This window comes from Hetaerina americana, unplaced genomic scaffold, assembly GCF_022747635.1.
Source record: "Hetaerina americana unplaced genomic scaffold, ioHetAmer1.1.p SCAF_6, whole genome shotgun sequence".
Classification (NCBI taxonomy): Eukaryota; Metazoa; Arthropoda; class Insecta; order Odonata; family Calopterygidae; genus Hetaerina; species Hetaerina americana.
In genome coordinates, this window is record NW_027287205.1 from 51,372,980 (window position 1) to 51,393,524 (window position 20,545).

Consider the following 20,545-nt stretch of genomic DNA (forward strand, 5'->3'; position numbering starts at 1 on the left):
AGCAGCTGAATAATAAGTATATAAGGGAAGCTGTGGGTGACTTGACATATCATCCATCTTGTGGAACCGGCATCCACAGAATTATGAGGCACATTGAATAAGCAAGCTCCAGCACAAAGAAAGCAGATAACTCAACCTCAAAAGCCCAAAAACCCAGCAACCTCAAAAACCTCATATATTCTGAGTTTTACCTACCACCATAGGGTTATAAATGTAATGAAATGGGTCACTTCTGGAAAAACATGCCAAAGAGAACCTATACAACAGCAGGAGAGAATGCATTACTTCGCCACGTGGAGGACATGATAAAGCATGTAATACTATTTCTTCATACATTAAGAAGCATCCCCCCAATAAGGCAGTGGCTAGGCGAGTTATAAATTTATTTAACGGCAATGTTCTGTTGCACATTCACAAAATTTTGAGGTCTCAGTAAAATCGAATGTCTAAAGAGGTTTCTAGTACCCTAAAAATTAAATTCACATTCTAGGTTGGTATATTCCATGACAATAGAAGACATCATGATACTAGAGTTTGTACATGTAATTTTTTGGAAAGAAGCCAACACATAATTCATTTTTTCAAAATGGATGCATTATAGTATTTCACATAAATTTAATCAGGAAAATTGTCGCGTTTAACAAGTTTTTTGTTCTATGAGATATATGCAGGAACTAATAATGCTTCTTGTGCAACTTTCCTCTGTATTTCTATGCCCGTGTTTTTCCTTCATATTTGCATTATTACCTCCCTTGCGTCTGGAATATGACTCATTATTTCTTCAGTGGATCATCCTTGATCAATGTGTATACCACAGGTATCACCAGTAATCACAGCTGGTGTCACAAATGAAAGAAATTAAGATATCATGAGGAATCATTATTCCAAAATCATATTCCTAAGTCATTAGTTAAAGTCAAGACTATATCAAATAGATGAATTCCTTTCCCATTTCATTCCAAACTTTTGAAGAAATCATGTGATTAATGAATTAAATGTATTCTTGATTTTCCTAACTGGGTAGTATACATATGTTATTCAAGTTTTTCAATAAAAATAAACATATTACGATGCATTGCTGCAAGCTAATCAGCAATCAACTTCAACGTGTGTGTGTGTGTGTGTGTGTGTGTGTGTGTATATATATATATATACACGAGGGTCATCCGGAAAGTAGTACCCGTTCGTGCCGCATGAAGTGCTGACGACGCGAGTAGCCGCTGGACGAGGTCAGATAGCTTCAGTGGCTTGTCTGCCTTCTCTGAGCCAAGTTGCGTGACGCTAGCATTGCCTGTGTTGTTTCTGTGATTGTTTACAATGTTTAAAAAAATTGAGAACGCCGCCAGTTGTGAAGTGAGGGCAGTGATTAAATTCCTCAATGCAAGAAACGTTCGCCCATGTGATATTCATCGCCAATTAAAGGAGGTGTATGGAGACAATGTAATGGACGAGTCGTCTGTTCGGCGGTGGTGTCGCAACTTCAACATGGGGAGGGGGAACACACACGACGATGAGCGTTCGGGGAGACCGTCTGTCATTACAGACCAACTGGTGAGCTCAGTTGACGAATTCGTGAGGAACGATCGGCGCGTCACAATTGATGACATCTGTGAGCATTTTCCCAATGTTTCTCGAACAATTGTTCATGAAATTGTTAAACACCATCTGCATTATGCAAAAATTTGTGCAAGATGGGTCCCTCGCGTATCTCAATGAGCTGGCGGCGAAGGACTATGCAGCAGGAATACAGAAACTTGTCACACGTTATGACAAATGCCTTAATTTGCTTGGAGATTATGTTGAGAAGTAGTTTAAAGTATCCTCTTTCAAATAAAATTTTTTATGTTTGTTAATATTTACTTTTGTGTCTTTATTTCACGGACGGGTACTACTTTCCGGATGACCCTCGTAAATGTCTCTAGATAGGTTTTCCAGCGAAAATGAATTAGGAATTATTACTATGGGTAATCTAATGATTAAGGTTGGTTTTGCATGGACAGAACAACCAAATAAATATCTTGACTCTCCTAACAAAACACAACCCAACCTCTTACATTACAATATGCCCCTCTTCATCTCTGTATGCTTCTTTCCTTCCTTCACTCCATCGAACATCCCAATTCTACTCCAGCCCCTTCCTCATTTGCCTCCCCTCTATCACCATCTTCAACATTTCACTGCCAATCAATATGCTTTTTATCCATTTTTCTTGCCTCCTTATGACCTCTTCCAGCAATCCCCTCTTCTCTCCCACCATGCTCATAACCTCCTTATTTGTTTTCCTTTCAGTCCACTTCACCATCTCCACCAAAAATTTCAAAAATCTCCAAACTATGCCTATAAACCAACATCAATGACCATGTTTTCGCACCATTTTTAACTATGCTCCATATCAATGTGTGAATGAGGCTTTTTTCAACATCCTTATTCAACGTCTCCGTCATTAATTATTTACTCCTCCTGAAAGCTTCTTTGCCCAACACAATTCGTTTCCTTATGTCCCCAATACTTTGACCATCTTGTTCTAAAACACTTCTGAGATTCTTAAACTGTTCCACCTGCTCTACTCATTACCCTCCTATTTAAACGCTTAGCTTACCCTTTGTCTCCCAGGAAAATCACATAACATTTGTTTTATTCATATTTATTCTCATCCCATACCTATCGCACTGAATCCCCAATGTACTCAGCAATGCTTGCAAACCCTTGGCTGACTGACACTGAAGCTTGATCATCAGCAAACTGAACTGACTTCACGAATTTCCCACCAACATTCATTTCTACCTCCAGTTCTTCCCATTCTTCTTAAATCATTTCCTCCACAAGTTGAACAGCACCAGTGATAATAGACAACCCAGCCCAACTCCTCTTCCTATTATGGTCATCTGGACTCTCTGTCCCCCACTCGTACCTGATCAGTCTAAGGCATGTACATTTTGACAATTAGCCTCATAACCCTCTAATCTGCTCCTAATTTCTGCAATACATGAATTAATTTTTCCAAATCGACTCTATCAAATGTCTTTTCAAAATCTATGAAACAAGCATATACATCATGATTGTATTCTATGTTTCTCTCTATTGGTGATCTCATTCCTGAAATGGCATCACGTGTACCTTTTCCCTTAATGCCCTTTTTATCTCAGGGTTGAGTAAGCCAGGATCTAAGCTATCTTCATCTTTGCCACGTTCATTTTATACATCTAACCTTGCTGGACTAAGTCCTTTACAGTACACTTCTTATACCTATATATTCTTGTATCTTTTTGGTTTCAACTAGTATTTTACCAAAATTATCTCCAACTATTAACACATATTATTCCTCCTTACTTTCAGATAATCTTTCGACCTCCTTGTCTAGGACACCAATTTCACTCTTCCTCTGCAAACTTTTCATATCCTTGAACTGTATCTTCCACCACACTTATTTTGCTCTATTTGCTACCCATCTCAACTTATTATTTAACTCTTTGCATCCATACTAAAAAGAAAGACTCGTACTTTTCCACAGATTTTATTTTACGGTACAACGCGTTTCACCGACTTGCGGCATCATCAGGTACAAATTTGCAAAACAGACAGAGCAAGAATATATACCCTCAGGACAGAGTGGGGGCGGGGAGGGTTGGAAGGACCTGAGAGGGGTGGGGGCTCGCAGGTGCGTTGATGGGTTGTTTTGACCATTTCCAGGCTAGTTTCTCGGAGAGGAGTGGGGAGGGGTATGGGAACAATTGCTCATTACAAAGTGTCGTGTTGGGGTTTACCAAGTGCCTTCTTATCTCTAATTGCTCGAGAGCATCCATTTTTAATCCTTTTGGGAGTGTGTGTAATATCTCTGGGACAAAGTCACTGCTGTGGTCGAATTCTAGTAAATGCTTGGCGAAGAGAGAGTTGTTATTCTGATTTTTGTGACACCTTGCGTGTTCCTTGACTCGAAACTTGATATTCCTGCAGGTCTGACCGACATATACGCTGTTGCAATCCTCGCATTTCAGTTTATAAATGCCTGATTTGAGAAGGCCATCCTGGGTGTCTTTTCCATTGGCTAGAAGTTTGGAGAGGGTTATGGGTGGGTAGAAGGCTGCTTTGAGTGAGGTGGGTAGGCAGTTGGAAATCCAATATGAAAGATCTCCCAGAAATGGGATCGAGCACCACTTAAAATCTTTAGATACTGCGGAATGTGATACGAAAATGCTTTTAATGGCTATTGCTTTTTGTTTTTTCCGTAGTAATGGGTCAACTAGTTTGGGGTTGTAACCATTGTTGGTAGCTATATTAGTGATATTCACGAGTTCAATGTTGAAGTTTTTGGGGGAAAGGGGGATGTGTAGGAGGCGGTGGATCATGGAGTGGAGGGCTGCGTGTTTGTGAGAAAAGTGGTGTGCGGAATCATTAGAAATTATGTGGTCTGTATAAGTGGGTTTCCTATAAATTGCAAATTCGTGTCCATCATCCCTAATTGTGATTGTCAAGTCGAGGAAGTTGATGGTGCCGTTGACGTGGAAAAGTACGAGTCTTTCTTTTTAGTATGGATATTAAATACTTCCACGAAATGAAGCCTGAAACAATAGAATAACTCTTTGCAATTTATTCTACCAAATTATGTATTTACATTCCTCCATATCCTTCTCTAATCTATCTTTCAATCATCTCATCCCTAATCCATGATTTCCTTTCGTATTAACAGTTCCTATATTTTATTTTAAGGCTTTCAATATTCCTTTTTTGATAAGTTCTTATTTTTCCTCAATAGTACTAATTTCCTTTCCCTCACTCATGACTTTCTCTGCAACCAGCTGATACTCCTTCCTTGCCATTCAAGGTAATGCATCTATATACCATTGGTACACTTACTTCATGGACATGGGTTCTTTAAAGAAGTTTGGTCAGAAATCCAAGAAGTAAAGAGCAAAAATTTCCCATCAAGTCAAGAGAGATATATTTGACTAAAACTCCCAAGGAAGTTGTGCAAGCTGGTTATCACGCTTTGATTCACTTCCCAAGAGGAAAATAAATTAAAGGTTATCGTCATTTCCAAGAAAAATGGCACAACAGTTCACCACTTTGCCCCCAAAAATAAATGCCTCTCCTTTAATAATAAAGAACAGAAAACCACTAATACTCTGCAGATAGAGCTGTCTATATAAGGAACAGATTGTGAAGTGTCATGGGAGCAGTGTACGAATGCACATTTTATGAGTCACATCAATTTTACATTGGACCTACAAAATGGTGGTATCCTATAGTATATGTGTGTTTGCATTTATATTATTAACGCTACGGAAAAACCCAATGGGACAACAACTCTGCATGGAACAAAATCAAGTACCTAAAGGGAATAAAAGTTTCGAGTTGTCCATTATGGGCCACAAAAACCAAACTGGTCACTGGATAACTCAATTTCTCCTGAATGAAGAATCCTTGCAAGCTCACCAAAACTGGAAAATGGGCCTTAAACACAGCACCAATCAACTGGGAGAAGTCCATTCATTTCACATCAAAGGTGCCTTTATAGGTAAGTATTTGCATTAAAACAATTCCCACTGTAGCATAAAAAGAACTGTATACTTGGCTTTCCAAGAGCAGAATGATGTAGATATTCTAAAGATAGCTCACACTAGCACCACAAATTGCCAAACATTCTCTCTTTTTCACAGTATTCCAAAACATCAATCAATTGTCATAACATATCATATTTTTTCTCACAGTTCCTCCAGCAAAGCCACATGACTATGAGTTATTTCCTTCGGTTGGATATTACAAGTTTCACTATGGAAGTAAGGTAACATTCCAGGAAGCATCTTCCATTTGCATTAAAGAAGGTGGACATTTGGCAATCATAAACTCACAAGAAGAAGCTGAAGTCATCAAAACCATATATACACGACACAGTGAAGCTGGAGGCCCATGGTCGTTCATTGGTTTCTATGATCGAAATAGGTCACGGGACTTTGTCACGATATATGGTGAGGATTAATACATAAGATTCAGCATGATGCATACTTCTAGAGGGAAAAAGTTGCTCACTTTCAAAATTTTGTTTGTCTAGCAAATATTGAAGAACGAAGCATGGGCAATGATTAACCCTACTTGCAATTTGTTCACAGGTCAGCCACTAAAAGAAACTGGTTTCCATCAATGGCATAAAGGTGAACCAAACAACTGGGGAGGTAAACAATTTTGTGGATGTGTTATTCGTGAGAGTGGACTCTTGGGAGATGTAGGCTGTGAAGACCATTTATCATTCTTTTGTGAATATGATCTCTCCTGGAGTGATATGTGAGGTAAATTTTCATGGAAAATACTGTTTCTACAACTTGACTGAAGATACCTTAACCTCTTGAAATAATATGTTATTGTGAAAATAAATAAAATTGTTAAAATAAATCATTTCATGGTAGACATATTTTACCACATTCAGGTATGTAAGTGGTAAATTATATACTTGTACCTGATATCTGTATATACTGTTACTTTTGTCTCCATTCCCTTCAGACAACATGGAGTAATTTATACATGCTAAAAAGGCAAACAAATGCTCATGTACCATTCAGAATTCACAGTTCTACGCTACTCTAATAGTACGGTTGCCACATGTTCAGTTATTCCAAAGAAACAGGAGATTATTTGCATCGATGTACTTCGTGCACAAATCACTTTTGTCAGGATTGGCTTATCTTGGAAGACCCATACAGTGAATTGTAGTTTTGTTTCAGGCTAATACGTATAGATCCAAGATTCGTCACCTGTGTATATATTATACACAGTTTTTGATGCATCGCGATTGTATTTGTTGAGTATTTCTTAGCAATAATTGACACGAGCATCTTTTTGAGCTTATGTCGATTATGACGGATCCAACGAGGACAAATTTTTTTCACAGCTAAAGTTTCATGCAATATCTTATTGATGCTAGTCATACTAATCCCCAAGGATGCCTCGATCTCACAATAAGTCACATGACGATCTTTCTTTTCTTAGTTCTGGCACAGTATCAATGTTTTCTAGCACAACAACTGATTTTGGATGACCTTCAAGATTTTTGTTGCTGGGCGAAGTGGCCATGATGGAATTCGTTATACCAGCATTTCAGTGGCAAGGATGGGGCTTCATCGCCAAAAGTGGAAGTAAGGTGATCGATGCACTCCTGTCTTGATGATGCACGTTGAAAGTCATAAAAAATCATTGCCTGAAAGTGTTTACAATTTAACACCATTTTTTTACTCAGACAAAATTTTAGAGTCACCGTAAACAACACAAGTTAGGATCAAAAGACAAAATGCTCTGAAGAAAGTTAGCGTTAAAAGGGTCAAACTTTCAGATGGAAACGTCAGATGGCACCTAAAGCACTTAGTGTTGTCAAGGCTCAAAATATTAATAGCAACCCTCGTAGCTATTAAGTTGTGTCATCAGAGTCCGCATCTGCTTCCTGGAAACTGTTTGAATTGTGTCAGGTTGTTCCTAAATCTGTACGTAACCATAATATAAACTAGTTGATACCTTTCTGAGTCACCTGGCATTTTCCATGTATACCTGTGTCTTTTGTGGTGTCTAAACCAAGTGTTGGTGGTGACTAACCCCTGTCTCCTGCAGAATTCAACTGCTTTCTCCCCGCGATCATTCCTCGTACCTAAACTGTAGTCCCCCACCTCATCACCATCTCTTCCTTTGCCTACTGTAGCATTCCAATCACTCATCCCTATCAAATGTTTCCCTGCAAGAACACACTCTATTACATCCTCTAACTGCTTTGATGCCCAGTCGAATTCTTCCTCTTTTTGATTGCTCGGTTGAATGTATACCTGAACAATGACCAAGTGATATTCTATCCATTGCTTGATCTATGTTAACTACGCTTCCTCCAATTTTTTTACTCAATATTATGGCAACCCCCAGCTGGCTATCATTCCCTCCGCTGTCTTTTAATAAATAACTAACACTCTAATAATCCCTACTTTCCTTCCATCTCATCTCCCATTGATCTAAAACATCTCTTTCTATCTCTTACCAGGAATGTTGCATAAATGATGACCTAATTATTGGATTTTTCCATTTAAAAAATAGAATGAACACAGCATGTTGGTATATTCCTCGACAGAGAAAGAGATGAAGATGATTTATGATCCTAAACAGTGTCTCTTTATCTTCTTCAAAAAAACATATGACATATTTTATTTTTTTTTACAGGGAATGCATAGTCATATTATATATTATATTAAATGGGAAAGGAGTTTCGCTTAACCAGTGTTTTACTCTGTGAGAAAGATTCCAGAACAAATTATGCTTGCTGTGTAAGGTCCACTGTATTTCTATTCCTAATTTATTTTTCTCATATTTCCATTTTTGCATAATATTCTTCCCAGTGCATGGGATATAAGTAATTATTTTCTTTTGTGGATCATCCCTCATTGATTTATTTGTCACTGAAGTGACCAGTGAACGCAAACTGGTCTCACAAATGAAAATTATACAGTTATCATCAGGAATCAGGCTTCTAACATCATATTTCCAATTAACATGCTAAGTTAAAGACGTTTTTCAAAAAGATTACTCCCTTTCAAATTGACACCTAGAATTTCTGAAGAAATAATGAAATTCCTGACTTTTATTCGAGTTTCCCAGCTGACTAGTATACATGTACTAATTAAGTTTACATTAAAACTGGACAGCCGACGATGTATCGCTACAAGCCAATCAGAGATCACCTCCAACCGAACCATTTAGTCGAACTTGTGAATCCCGCAGCCAACATTAAAGACAGTTGGCTGTCTTTCAGCGACTAAATCAACGGATCTGGTAACCTAAATCGAATTTGAAGGAGAAGTTTGGTTAAATTGTAAATTAAAGAGTTGAACATATCCTATGAAGCCCAGGGATACATAAGTATTTTATACCCCCAAGGATATTGTGTTAGCTATTCATCATTCTTTGATTCATTTTCCAAGAGAAATTTAATTAAAGGTTATCATTATTTCCAAGAAAAATGACACAACAGTTCACCACTTTGCCCCAAACATTAATGACTTTACTCTAAAAAAGGAGAACACAAAGTCATAAATCTGCTGATAGAGCTGGATATATAAGACATAGTTTGAAGTGTCAAGGGAAGCAGAGTATGAATATACATTTGAGAATCACATCACTTTTACTTTTTACGTACAACATGTCTGTACCCTATAGTGTATTTATCATTGCATTAGTAATATTAATGCTAAGGAACAACCCAAAAGGACAACAACTCTGCATGGAACAAAATCAAGTACCTAAAGGGCATAAAAGTTTCGAGTTGTCCATTATGGGCCACAAAAACCAAACTGGTCACTGGATAACTCAATTTCTCCTGAATGAAGAATCCTTGCAAGCTCACCAAAACTGGAAAATGGGCCTTAAACACAGTACCAACCAACTAGGAGAGGTTCATTAATTTCACATCAAAGGTGCCTTTATAGGTAAGCATTTGTATGGAAATGATTCCTACTTTAGCATAAAAATAGCAGTACACTTGGCTTTGTAATAGTGGAATGATACAGATACTCTAAAGATAGCTCAAACATCAGCACATATTGCCAAACATTTTCTTCCTCCTCCCTGTCGCACAACGTCCCATACAACAGGAATCACTGACAGTGACTCATTTTTTGTAAATACCTTTTCTTTTTATTTCAATATAACAATAATATGAATAAGCAGTGACCTACCACGTTAGGGTGATTTTCTTTGAAAATCCCTGACACAGCTGGATGAAAGTTCAATGACTAATGTTACAGATAAAAATAGTTTTAGATGTATACCTCAACACACACTGACAACACATGCTCACACTTAAAGAGGTAGATAAAAATATACAGCATATCTAAATGAGTTAAATCAGTGTTTAATATGAATGTTACTTTATACTTGAGAAAAAATTACAAGTATTCAATAATTAATTTTAATTCAATAATAAGTTTAATATGTCTACAGTCCCTCTTATTATTATGTTATAATCACTCAAAAAAATACCATTGAATTCTTCTATTAGATGGTAAAGAACCCATCAAAAAATGAACTCAAATCGAAACGATATCGAAAATCAGCCAAAATACAAAATGATTTTTCCTAGAAATAATTACTCACAAAATTCCAAAATATCAATCAATTGGTGAAATACATCATGTTTTTTCTCGCAGTTCCTCCAGCAAAGCCACACGACTATGAGTTATTTCCTTCGGTAGGATATTACAAGTTTCACTATGGAAGCAAGGTAACATTTCAGGAAGCATCTTCCACTTGCATTAAAGAAGGTGGACATTTGGCAATCTTAAATTCACAAGAAGAATCTGAAGTCATCAAAACCATATATGCACGACACAGCGAAGCTGGAGGCCCATGGTTGTTCATTGGTTTCTATGATCGAAATAGGTCACGGGACTTTGTCACGATATATGGTGAGGATGAATACATAAGGACTCAGCATGATGCATGCTTCTAGAGGGAAAAAGTTGCTAACTGTCAAATTTTTGTTTGTCTAGCAAATATTAAAGAATGAAGCATGGGCAATGATTAACCCTACTTGCAATTTATTCACAGGTCAGCCACTAAAAGAAACTGGTTTCCTCCGATGGCACCAAGGTCAACCAAACAACTGGAGGGGTGAACAATTTTGTGGGTGTGTTATTCGTGAGAGTGGACTCTTGGGAGATGTAGGCTGTGGAACCAATTTATCATTCTTTTGTGAATATGATCTCTCCTGGAGTGATTTGTGAGGTAAATTTTCATGGAAAATACTGTTTCTACAACTTGACTGAAGATACCTTAACCTCCTGAAATTATATTTTATCTATTTTTTATTATCTTTTATTAAATCAACATAACCTTCATGTTTGCATGCTCACATCTGAGCTATTTTGGTTTGTAGGGAAGGGTTGCCCTTTTTACTGTGAATACTGGGCTTTGGCTTCTATCATAATCAGTATTTTAATCCTAGGATTGGTTTACTACAGCTACTACATTCTACTCTATTAGAATGCAAAGCTGCATAATCTAGGGAGAATAATGTGGTGGTTTCCTGTTGCCTTCCACAACACAGTACCGCGGCCGATACCGTAAATTTCACTATCACCCACAGCTGTGGCAGCTCATGCTGGGCCAACCCACTCAGTCTGTCCCTGCCAGTGCTTAATGGTGAAACTGCAGCCTTTCACCATGGGTTCAGGGTAGCTTTTTAGCAGGAGTCTCTTTTTCTCATGACCTTGTTCCAAAATACCATAATTGTATTTTTGCTGTTAATGTGAGGTTGCTCATTTCATTAACCATTTATCCATTAAAAAACCTGTTAAAACCATTAACAAACTTTATCTAAGCTGAAAAATTATAGCCGTTTACGGGGATCGAACCAGCGACCTTCAGCTCCATAGGCAGACTTGCTACCTCTGGTCTACCCCCTGGGCATTACAAGATGTAATGCATTGCCGGGCCATAAGCCAATGAAAGCCATGCACCTTATGCTTCATGCAGTTATTTTGTGTCAATACAAGCTGCAATTTGAAAATTACATGCTAACGCTTGTTTACCATTCAGAAACTTTCTGAGCTTTCAATGGAGTATTAAGTCGAGAAGAGGAGGCTAAATTTGATGAAGAGGTCATGGGAAACTTGCATCGCACCATGCATATGAAGCATTGCCCTAATAAGGCTGTGGTTATGCAAGTCAGAAATTTATTTAATGATAATTCCGAGTTGTATTTTTACAAAACTTTCCAGCACTCACAAAAACAAATGTCTCTAAATAGCTTTCTAATGAAAAGGAATTAGGCAGGTATCATAAATAATAAACCATTTATTTTCATTCAATCAATTGAGTTTTCATTCCCTGTTTCTTCATTCTGCAATAGAAGATGAAGATGATCCAACTTCCTAAACAATGTGCATATAACTTTCTTTGAATAAACCTTGTAAATAATTTCATTTTTTTGGCATGGAACACATTTTAAATTAATTTACATGCGAAAAATTGTTCCACGTAGTAGTATTCTGCTTTAAAAGAAAGATTTGAGAACAAATTACGCTCATTGTATGACATTCCAACTTAGTTTATTCTTTAAAATTCATCCATTCCACCATCCTTCAATTCCATTTTCACATGCTTAAACATGTCTTCCTTTTTCAGGCCTCATTTTGAAAAGTGAGCGACTACAAATTAAAAATGAAATAATATCTAAGTACTTACCTTAAGTATATGGCCACAAATCATCAATGAAAGATTCTTGGTGATTAGGTAAGCAAAGTCGATCAATGGCGGTCTAAAGTTGGGCATTCCAGAAAGAACAAGGATTTGTGGTCGATAGTTTTTGACATGGTCTTCAACATTATTTAACTGTTGCACTGACACAAGGGCATTTTTATATGTCTGCGCCTGAGTTGTTGAACCCCAATTCACATCTGCCAAAAAATTAAGGAGATGATTTCATCAAAACATTGTGAAAATACAATCTTTTAAGATGACTTCATTCTATGAACTAATCATATCTTTGGCTGTGTTAATACAAAAATAAAAACAATTATATGCTGAAACGACTGCAATCATTCAATTCAGGGTCATATTTAGGATATTTTACACCCATAATCTTTTAAAGATTTTAAAAGAGGTGCTGAGCCTTCTAATGGAACTAAATAATTTCAAATTATTATTTATAAAAACAGTAGGCATACAAATGAAACAAATAGCCATTATATCACTAACAATTTCAAAAACACACATTCTCTAGGAGAATGGTAACATCATCCTTATCAATTTTTCCACTTATTCATTCCAGTTAATTTATCTATTTAAGGTATATTTTGAACCTCTTCTAAACAAAAGGATCCAAAGACATGCTTACACATCCAAACCAATTTTTTTATTAAATGGTCCCCCATTACTTTCAAAAACCCTGCTACCTCATCAGATTTACTCAAATCAACCAATCTACTCATTAAATCCCCACCCCATCCCAAAGCCATTCCAATGCCCTGTGCAATAAATAAAGATGTAAAATATCTGAAAAGGTCAGCTGAATTTCTACGCAGCCACCCTTAGAAAGTGTCATTATATATCATCAAGTCTTCAGTGTTGGATTGAATTTTTAACATGATGGTTTTAGCATAAAATTGATAGCAGGGTTTGCATAACATAATTTTCATTTACCCCTCACTAACTCCATCACTCTAGCTACACCACTATAATAACAATGAAATTAACTAATTAATGATAAAAAATAATCATATACAAAGAAAAATATCTATGGTAGGTGGGATTGCCATGACCTAATCATGCATTATTATTATGTATTTTGACAATGCTGATACCTCCATGATAATAATCGGGCTGCTTAAGGAAACAGAATTTTTTAAACTAGTTCCAATACAAATATTTAAAGTCGAACCTTTACACAATATTCCTTATAAATGACAAGTAGATATATCCCATTGTGTTTATGTAAGAAGATTTAAAAATATAAAAGAATGAGATCTAAGATATCAAATACTCATTCCACAACTATGAATCTATTCTTATGGCAAAACACTATAGCATCCCATCATTAACCCATCAAACAAAATTTATACCTGCTTCCATAATTTTAGGGAAAAATTACCTGGCTTTCTATATGTGACTATTAAGTACAAGGCAAGAACCACAGCCAAAGTTAGCAAAGCAGTCCACCAACTTATCATGAACATCACAAGGACGCAGAGTATAGCACCAGCAAGACTCATCCACATATTGTAGAACTGTAAGAAGTTAAATAGAAAGATTTAAATAACACATAAAATGACTTTTAATATCACTGCTAAATAACCATAATATCTTTCTGGAAAGTAAGAAGATTTTTAGAATGAACTAAACAAATAATGAAGCAATTTATTAAATTTAAAATAGTGTAATAACTTGCTTTCATTAGCAATTCCCTAAATGTACAAACGCCAATAGTAAAAGATATGCTGCCTTTGTTTTAATTATTGATGAACAAGCCCAAGAGAGATAAGTTTTATATTTTGATTGAATTAAGAAATTTTATGCAAAAACTTGAAGAAAAATTCATACTTAAACAAATTTAATGTCTACAACCATGCTCTTTATAATACTTGTGATCATCAAAAATCCAAAGTGAAAATTTGTGCTTTCGAAAAACCTCAGTGTGATATAGGTCATTCATATTTGATGATAACAACTGGAAATACATTCAGGGCTTAGTCACACTTAGGTTTCTAAATGCTAAGGTTAGAGGAGGGAGTCATAGAGGCTACTTTACCTTAAATGTTGGTCTCCATCCAATTGGCTTTATTAAGGAAGCATGGAATGTACTGAAGTTTATAAGGGCATAAGCTGCCAAGAAGAAGTTTGAGATAAGAGGTGCAATAGCATTCAATTCAGCTGGAAAAAAAAACATTCAATTACTATTGTGCAAGCATATTTTCCCCTTCTACCAGACTTAAGGATAGCCAAGTATCTTATCTTACCAATTAGTATAAAAGCAACTGCAATGAAAAATGTTAATATGTATCCTCTGACTGGCTCATTGTTTTTTCCATATCCACGTGCAAACCAAGTAATGTATGGGTACAGCTCATCCTTGCAGAGGGCTTGGAAAACCTTTGGTGCTGACACAAGGCTGGCCAGTGCTGATGATAAGGTGGCTGCAAAACATCCAGCGTAAATTATGGGCCCAAAGGCAGACACCAATTCCATTACCTGCAAAACAAGATCATAATAAAACACTACCTTAAACACAGGAAAATAAAACTGAAAAAATCATACTTGTTTATATAGTGAGTGCTTTGAAGAACTGATTTATTGAATAATATTTTTTTTACATATAAAAGCGAAATAAATAATTTTATTCTTTTATAAGAATAGTACATTCTCAAATAATACTTGATCTTGCACTTTATCATTGAGCTTCTGATATCACATGTGGATTCTTTTTATGATGTTGTTGTCCATTCTACCAATATCAATCCATTATTTAGGCTGCAACTCTTTACCATTAATTAATCGCAGAATTGCAATGGATTACGAAATTAAACATCATCTTACATTGAACGATATTGTTTAATTGCTCTGGCATAAGTGCATTGGGAGGCCACAAAGGCATCTTCATAAGCATATATACAGATGAACAATTAAACTGCAATAATATTTTTAACAGAATAATATAAGGTAAAGCACTTGAGTACTTTGAAATGGGGAGAAGATTTAGTTTGAAGAATTGAGATTTGCAATGATCTACCACACAGTTGTACGCCATGACTACCAAGCTTAACTGACACTCGAGAGACTATTTGCAATGATCTACCACACAGTTGTATGCCTTGACTATCAAGCTCAATTGACCCTCTACTGACTCCAAAATGTATGCTGTATATTTGAAACTACAATTTATATGCCCTCAATGGCTACATCAAAATCTCCATATTGTCCGAAAAGCTGACACATCAGAACTTAGCTGCATGTGTCAGGTCACCTGTATAAAATTTACAATAGAAGAACATACTAATGCTATATTTTCAAGTTGAGTAAACTCGATCATCCATGCTAATGGAGGCGCCATGAGGCATGGATAATGGAAAAATGCAGATAACTGAAATACGTGGTAAATATACCATGATATCAACAGATATAAACAGAGACTCTCCTTTTTCATTCCTTGTGATTAATTTGCATTTTTTAGCGATGGAAAGTAAAGTTTTATTCAACCATTCTACTGAGTCAGAGATGTACCTCATATTATACCTCAACCTAAATATAATCTCAATTTTTTTTTCATCAACACTGTGCAACTCAAACATAGTATCTAGGAATTATGTGGCAAACTTAAAGAAAAGAGAAATAGATGACAATTAGAAGTAGGTTTGGGGAATCTCCTGAGGTATGCAAAAAGATTTGAGCCACCATCATAAGAAAAAATATTTGCTATTTATCCTAGATGATTTAAACAAGTAAAAGAAATGTACTAAAACATATTTCCAGAATAATTACCACATTCTTCCAGGGAATCATCCATTCAACGACCAAATCAAAAAACACTGAAGGATTTTTCCTTTTCACCTTCTCAGAAAGCACATTTTCAAGCATCAAGACACAAAGAATTCTTTTAACTCATCACCTCATTTTTAAATGTACTTCTGAATATTGACAATATTGTACAAATACAATTTAGATAAATGCCTAACTGAATAGATGTCTCTGTTTATATCATCAAGAGATTCAATTATAAAGAATTCTATGTGCACCTCATTTATAGGTCAGGAAGATTAGCTACAGGTATTTAGTAGGAAAGAAAGGTAGTTATGGCCCTTCACATGGAGGAGAATTATAGTTTTGATTGTTGATGGGATGTTGGAAAATAAGATGAAGGGGAGAACATTAGGCAAGCAAGGAAAAGAGGAAAAGGATAGGCCTGTTAGACAGAATTAAGGGAGGTAGTAAGTATGCAAATTGAATGTTTAAGTAGTGTAGGGTATCAGGTTGTATCTTGTGAGATGTAGCTAAGAAATGTGTTTAGTCTGTGTCCCATCCAAAACCCACCTTCAAAAGTAGAATACACAATAATAATACTACCAAGTTCAATTTAATTCTCAGTTATGTCTGGATTTCACAAGGTTAAAATACCAGCCATTAATTTCATTTGCACCATGTTTTGTATTTCAGCAATTATTTTATTAGCAGTAGTCCACAGAGTTAGGGTAGGTACTTTATGGACCGAGTTAGTACATAGCGCTGTACTTCTAAGCCCTAGCTAAAATGACACACAATATCCTTAAACATTGAAATAGCCCAGCCATTAGCTCTGCATACTCCATACCTCCCTTAATTCCATCTGAAGAGATAATTCTTTTCCTCCTCCTACCTCACTTTTCAAACATTCATCACTTCAGTATCTCACTGTCTCTCAGTATTTTCTAAGTCCACTTGTCCTAACTTCTCCGAGTGTCTCCCAACAACCATTTCTCATCCCCCACCATGGCTAGGACTTTTTTGTTTTTCTTTCCATCAATTTTATTTCCTCCATTTTTATTTGCATTTACATATCAAAATCCTCCAATATATGCTCACTCTCTTGCAATGCACATGTTGTTCGTATTTCAGTTGCACAAACATGATTTAATATACCATTGCAACAAAAGAATATTATATGGAAAGGCCATTGAATCCAGAGGGAAATATATAAATCATTTACCTGAAAACTGTTATGTAGTCCCCATTCACATTTTTCGGTGCGATTAGCACAAATGTATGCAGTGCCATTATAGAGATCTGAGATAATGCCACTAGCATCTCTTTCCATAGTTCCACCGGCCATTACTGCAAATAGGAGATATGACACAGTGGTGATGACAATTGCAAGCAGTGTTCCCTTTGGTATAGCTCCTTGAGGATCCTGATGAGTAACATTAAAACCAATTATGTTAAATTCTGGATGCAAAATTAAGATCAGTTTCTTAAATGTATTGATGTTATTAAAAGGAATATACTAATACATGCTACAAATAAATAAAATGCTGAAAGAACAACAGATTATGCATAACAGATAGGACAGAAACATCATATGCACTGACAGTTCTAGAGGGAAAATTCTAGAAATAATAAGTGTATAATGGTTTTTATATCACTTAAAGCCAGTATAATGTATGAACTTCTAAACAGAAATTTAGCTAATTGAATTAACTGGAAAACTACTAACAATAGTAGTTTCACGAAGAGCAAGTATGCATAGGCATCTAAGCACTACTTTTTTGTCTTATTTTACCAAAAATATACACCATTCCCAGACTAAAATTGACACTTATTCTGCAGCCATTTTGAAAGTTGTGTACACCAAGCCAATTGTTTTACCGCTAAAGAAATGAAGTCTTCTTTGATGAAAAGGGCCTCTATAACCATGTTAAAAGAGATTGCGAACTTTTAATTGCGAAATTTAATCTGCACAACAGAATCGCTGAAATTTACACTCAATAGCTTATTCAGATTAATTAATGGCAGATAGAAAATATACATTTTGTACATGCCATGATATTTCCTGGTTTCATAATACTTTTTTAATCCCCTGACTTTTTATTACATTTTATACTAAAAACTATTGTAATTTTTGTTTCTATCATGATGAGGAATGATATAGACTGATAACTAGCCAATTCCACTATGGAGATGGAGCTACATATTTCCTATGTTACACTAGAAATTTCAAATCATTGCCATACCAAAATAAATCAATTCTACCATGTATTTTCTTTCCTGGAGATCTTCGCCAGGAACACTAATTTTAAACCAATCAGCAGGTATTTCATTTTGATACTGTAAAGGCCCACTATGTTTCACCACCTTAATAAGGAAATACTTTTAATGGAAATAGCTAATGATGGCTATCTGATAACATTGGCTGAAATTATCAGCAACTTTTAAAGGTCTAATACATTTCAATAGGATTCATACCTGGGCTTCTTTCAATTAATTCTGGCATTAACACAAAAAAGGCTAATGATGTAACTGATATTGGGGTAAGTATGCCTTTGGAAAGGCCATTTCACTTGAAAATAAAATAAATTTGAATTAGGTAAATTCATTTAAAGAAATAATTTTTTATTTTTACTCACTGCAAGATCTCCAGAAATATTGGCACCTGCCAGAATACCTGTTGCAGCAGGGAAGAATATGGAAAATACTGAGAAGAAATCATGGTTTACATTTTCAGCATACCGGTAATCAGACCAGAAGTTTTCCTTGAATAATTTTACTGCAAAAAGGATGAAGATCAGTGGTCAATTAATAAGGCAAAAATGCTATATTACATATTTCCAAAAGGGATTTCTTAAAAAAATAAGAAAACTAAGAGTGTGGCATATAACAAAAGGGATTATATGCGATACAATTTGACTTTTTTGTTGCTTACATTAAACAACACTAAAAGAGTAATTAGGATTAGCTATAAATTATGTACGTAAATACAGACGTAACAGTAAAGAAAAATTCATTTGCTTACCGCTGTAACCAATGAAGCCTTTTGATTCTTCTTCGGCATCCAGGGGCCCAATAAAAGTACCAATGATAAAATCAAACATAGCTGCCACCAGGACAACAAGAAGCACCAATTGAGCCTAAAAGATACATTTAATTTGACACACTTCAGATAAAACATCAAGAGGCAATGAATGAATGTGGAAATGGAATGGAGAGTTAATGAATCATGCATGATGCGCATACATCATAACCCATCTCAATACATCCAGCCTCAAGAGAAACAGATCTGGTGGGGAAGAAATAACACTGGACCTTTCCTTGAGATTCAATGTTTTGGATTACAAATAAAAATCTCAAGAATATCACTATGCTTATGGGATTACAATCATGAAATATGTAACCACAAAAGAGAAACCTCATTCACAGAAAAACTACCTAAAAGCAAACTAAGAAAATGTTCAGGACCAAAGTGCATTGTTTAATGAAACGTGCTAAAAAAATAAGGAAATATGAGAATGATACTATCAAGAATTCTGTTGACTACATTTATAAACATGTTAAAATAATCTGATTACAAGACATATCCAATAATTATGAATGATTATGATTTTAAAAATGGTCGCTGATAATGATGGCTGCAACCAATAATATAGGTGCATAACCTAACTCAAATTACTAATAGAGCAGGCATCAAACACGCACCTGCAATTTCTAGAACTATCTTCTTCTTTTAGGCTTTCAGCATGTTTTTTGTTTACATTGACATACTGTCTTTCCATCACTTACTCAGTCTTCCTACTCTTCTGTTTCCACTTGGTGCATAATAGCTATTCATCTTTATTTTTCTTTTACTGTGCAACTATGTCATTCTCTTCTTCTGTTTTACTAGCACACTCTGATAGTTTATATTTTAAATGCCCCCCTTACATTCTCATTCCGTACCCTGTCTCTCAGTGTTTGCCCCCAAGAATTTTCTTAATACCTAAATCTCCACTGCATTTACCTGTTGCTTTGTTTTCATCACTACATGTTATGTTTCTTGGGCATATGTTATTACTGGTCTCATGATTCATTCATAATTTATTTCTTTACCATTCAGCATTAGGTATTGTTGCTTCATATAAAATATGTTAGACAGCCAGTTATCAGTTCTTTTAGCCCCAGATTCAACATTCAAATTAGCTGGTCACCAATGTGGCATTGTATTGTATTGTGCCACCAATTGTACAATGCATTTTTGACAAATGGGGATATTGTAACATACTTCGTTTTACCCATACATAGGTAACTGTAAGGACTAGATTTTGCACATTTTACTTAATTGGAATTAAATTTACTGAAGATCATTTTAATATTCTGCAATTAGTAGGCACCACACCATCTGCATTGCACATAACACTGATGCCAGTTTTATCTATTCTATATTATTTCAAATGCTCCATTGTTTTTATTATCATTATTTTATGCATCAATAATTTGAATAGTAATAGACCTAGGGGTCTCTCCCTGCCTAGTCCCTTATTTACATTTATTTCTTCTCAAAGTGTTGTTTATATTTTTAAGGAAAATT

General features: G+C 35.6%; 2 protein-coding genes across 4 annotated transcripts in view; one reads left to right on the forward strand and one right to left on the reverse strand.

The window, feature by feature from the left end:
- The window catches only part of LOC139695416 (bumetanide-sensitive sodium-(potassium)-chloride cotransporter-like), a 315,500-nt gene that overhangs the window by 40,974 nt on the left and 253,981 nt on the right, over positions 1–20,545 (reverse strand). For all 3 annotated transcript variants that reach the window (XM_071594163.1, XM_071594164.1, XM_071594165.1), the window contains exons 5-11: positions 18,998–19,112; positions 18,612–18,751; positions 17,198–17,398; positions 14,478–14,709; positions 14,270–14,391; positions 13,613–13,748; positions 12,208–12,419 (exon numbers count right to left, since the gene is read on the reverse strand). In XM_071594163.1, the coding sequence (XP_071450264.1) occupies positions 12,208–12,419; positions 13,613–13,748; positions 14,270–14,391; positions 14,478–14,709; positions 17,198–17,398; positions 18,612–18,751; positions 18,998–19,112 (1,158 nt within the window). The remainder of the gene's footprint in view (positions 1–12,207; positions 12,420–13,612; positions 13,749–14,269; positions 14,392–14,477; positions 14,710–17,197; positions 17,399–18,611; positions 18,752–18,997; positions 19,113–20,545) is intronic.
- LOC139695417 (hemolymph lipopolysaccharide-binding protein-like) lies at positions 5,199–6,314 on the forward strand. Its single transcript, XM_071594166.1, has 3 exons — positions 5,199–5,515; positions 5,709–5,966; positions 6,108–6,314. The coding sequence occupies exons 1-3, from the start codon at positions 5,230–5,232 to the stop codon at positions 6,281–6,283; spliced, it is 720 nt and encodes a 239-aa protein (XP_071450267.1). The 5' UTR covers positions 5,199–5,229; the 3' UTR covers positions 6,284–6,314.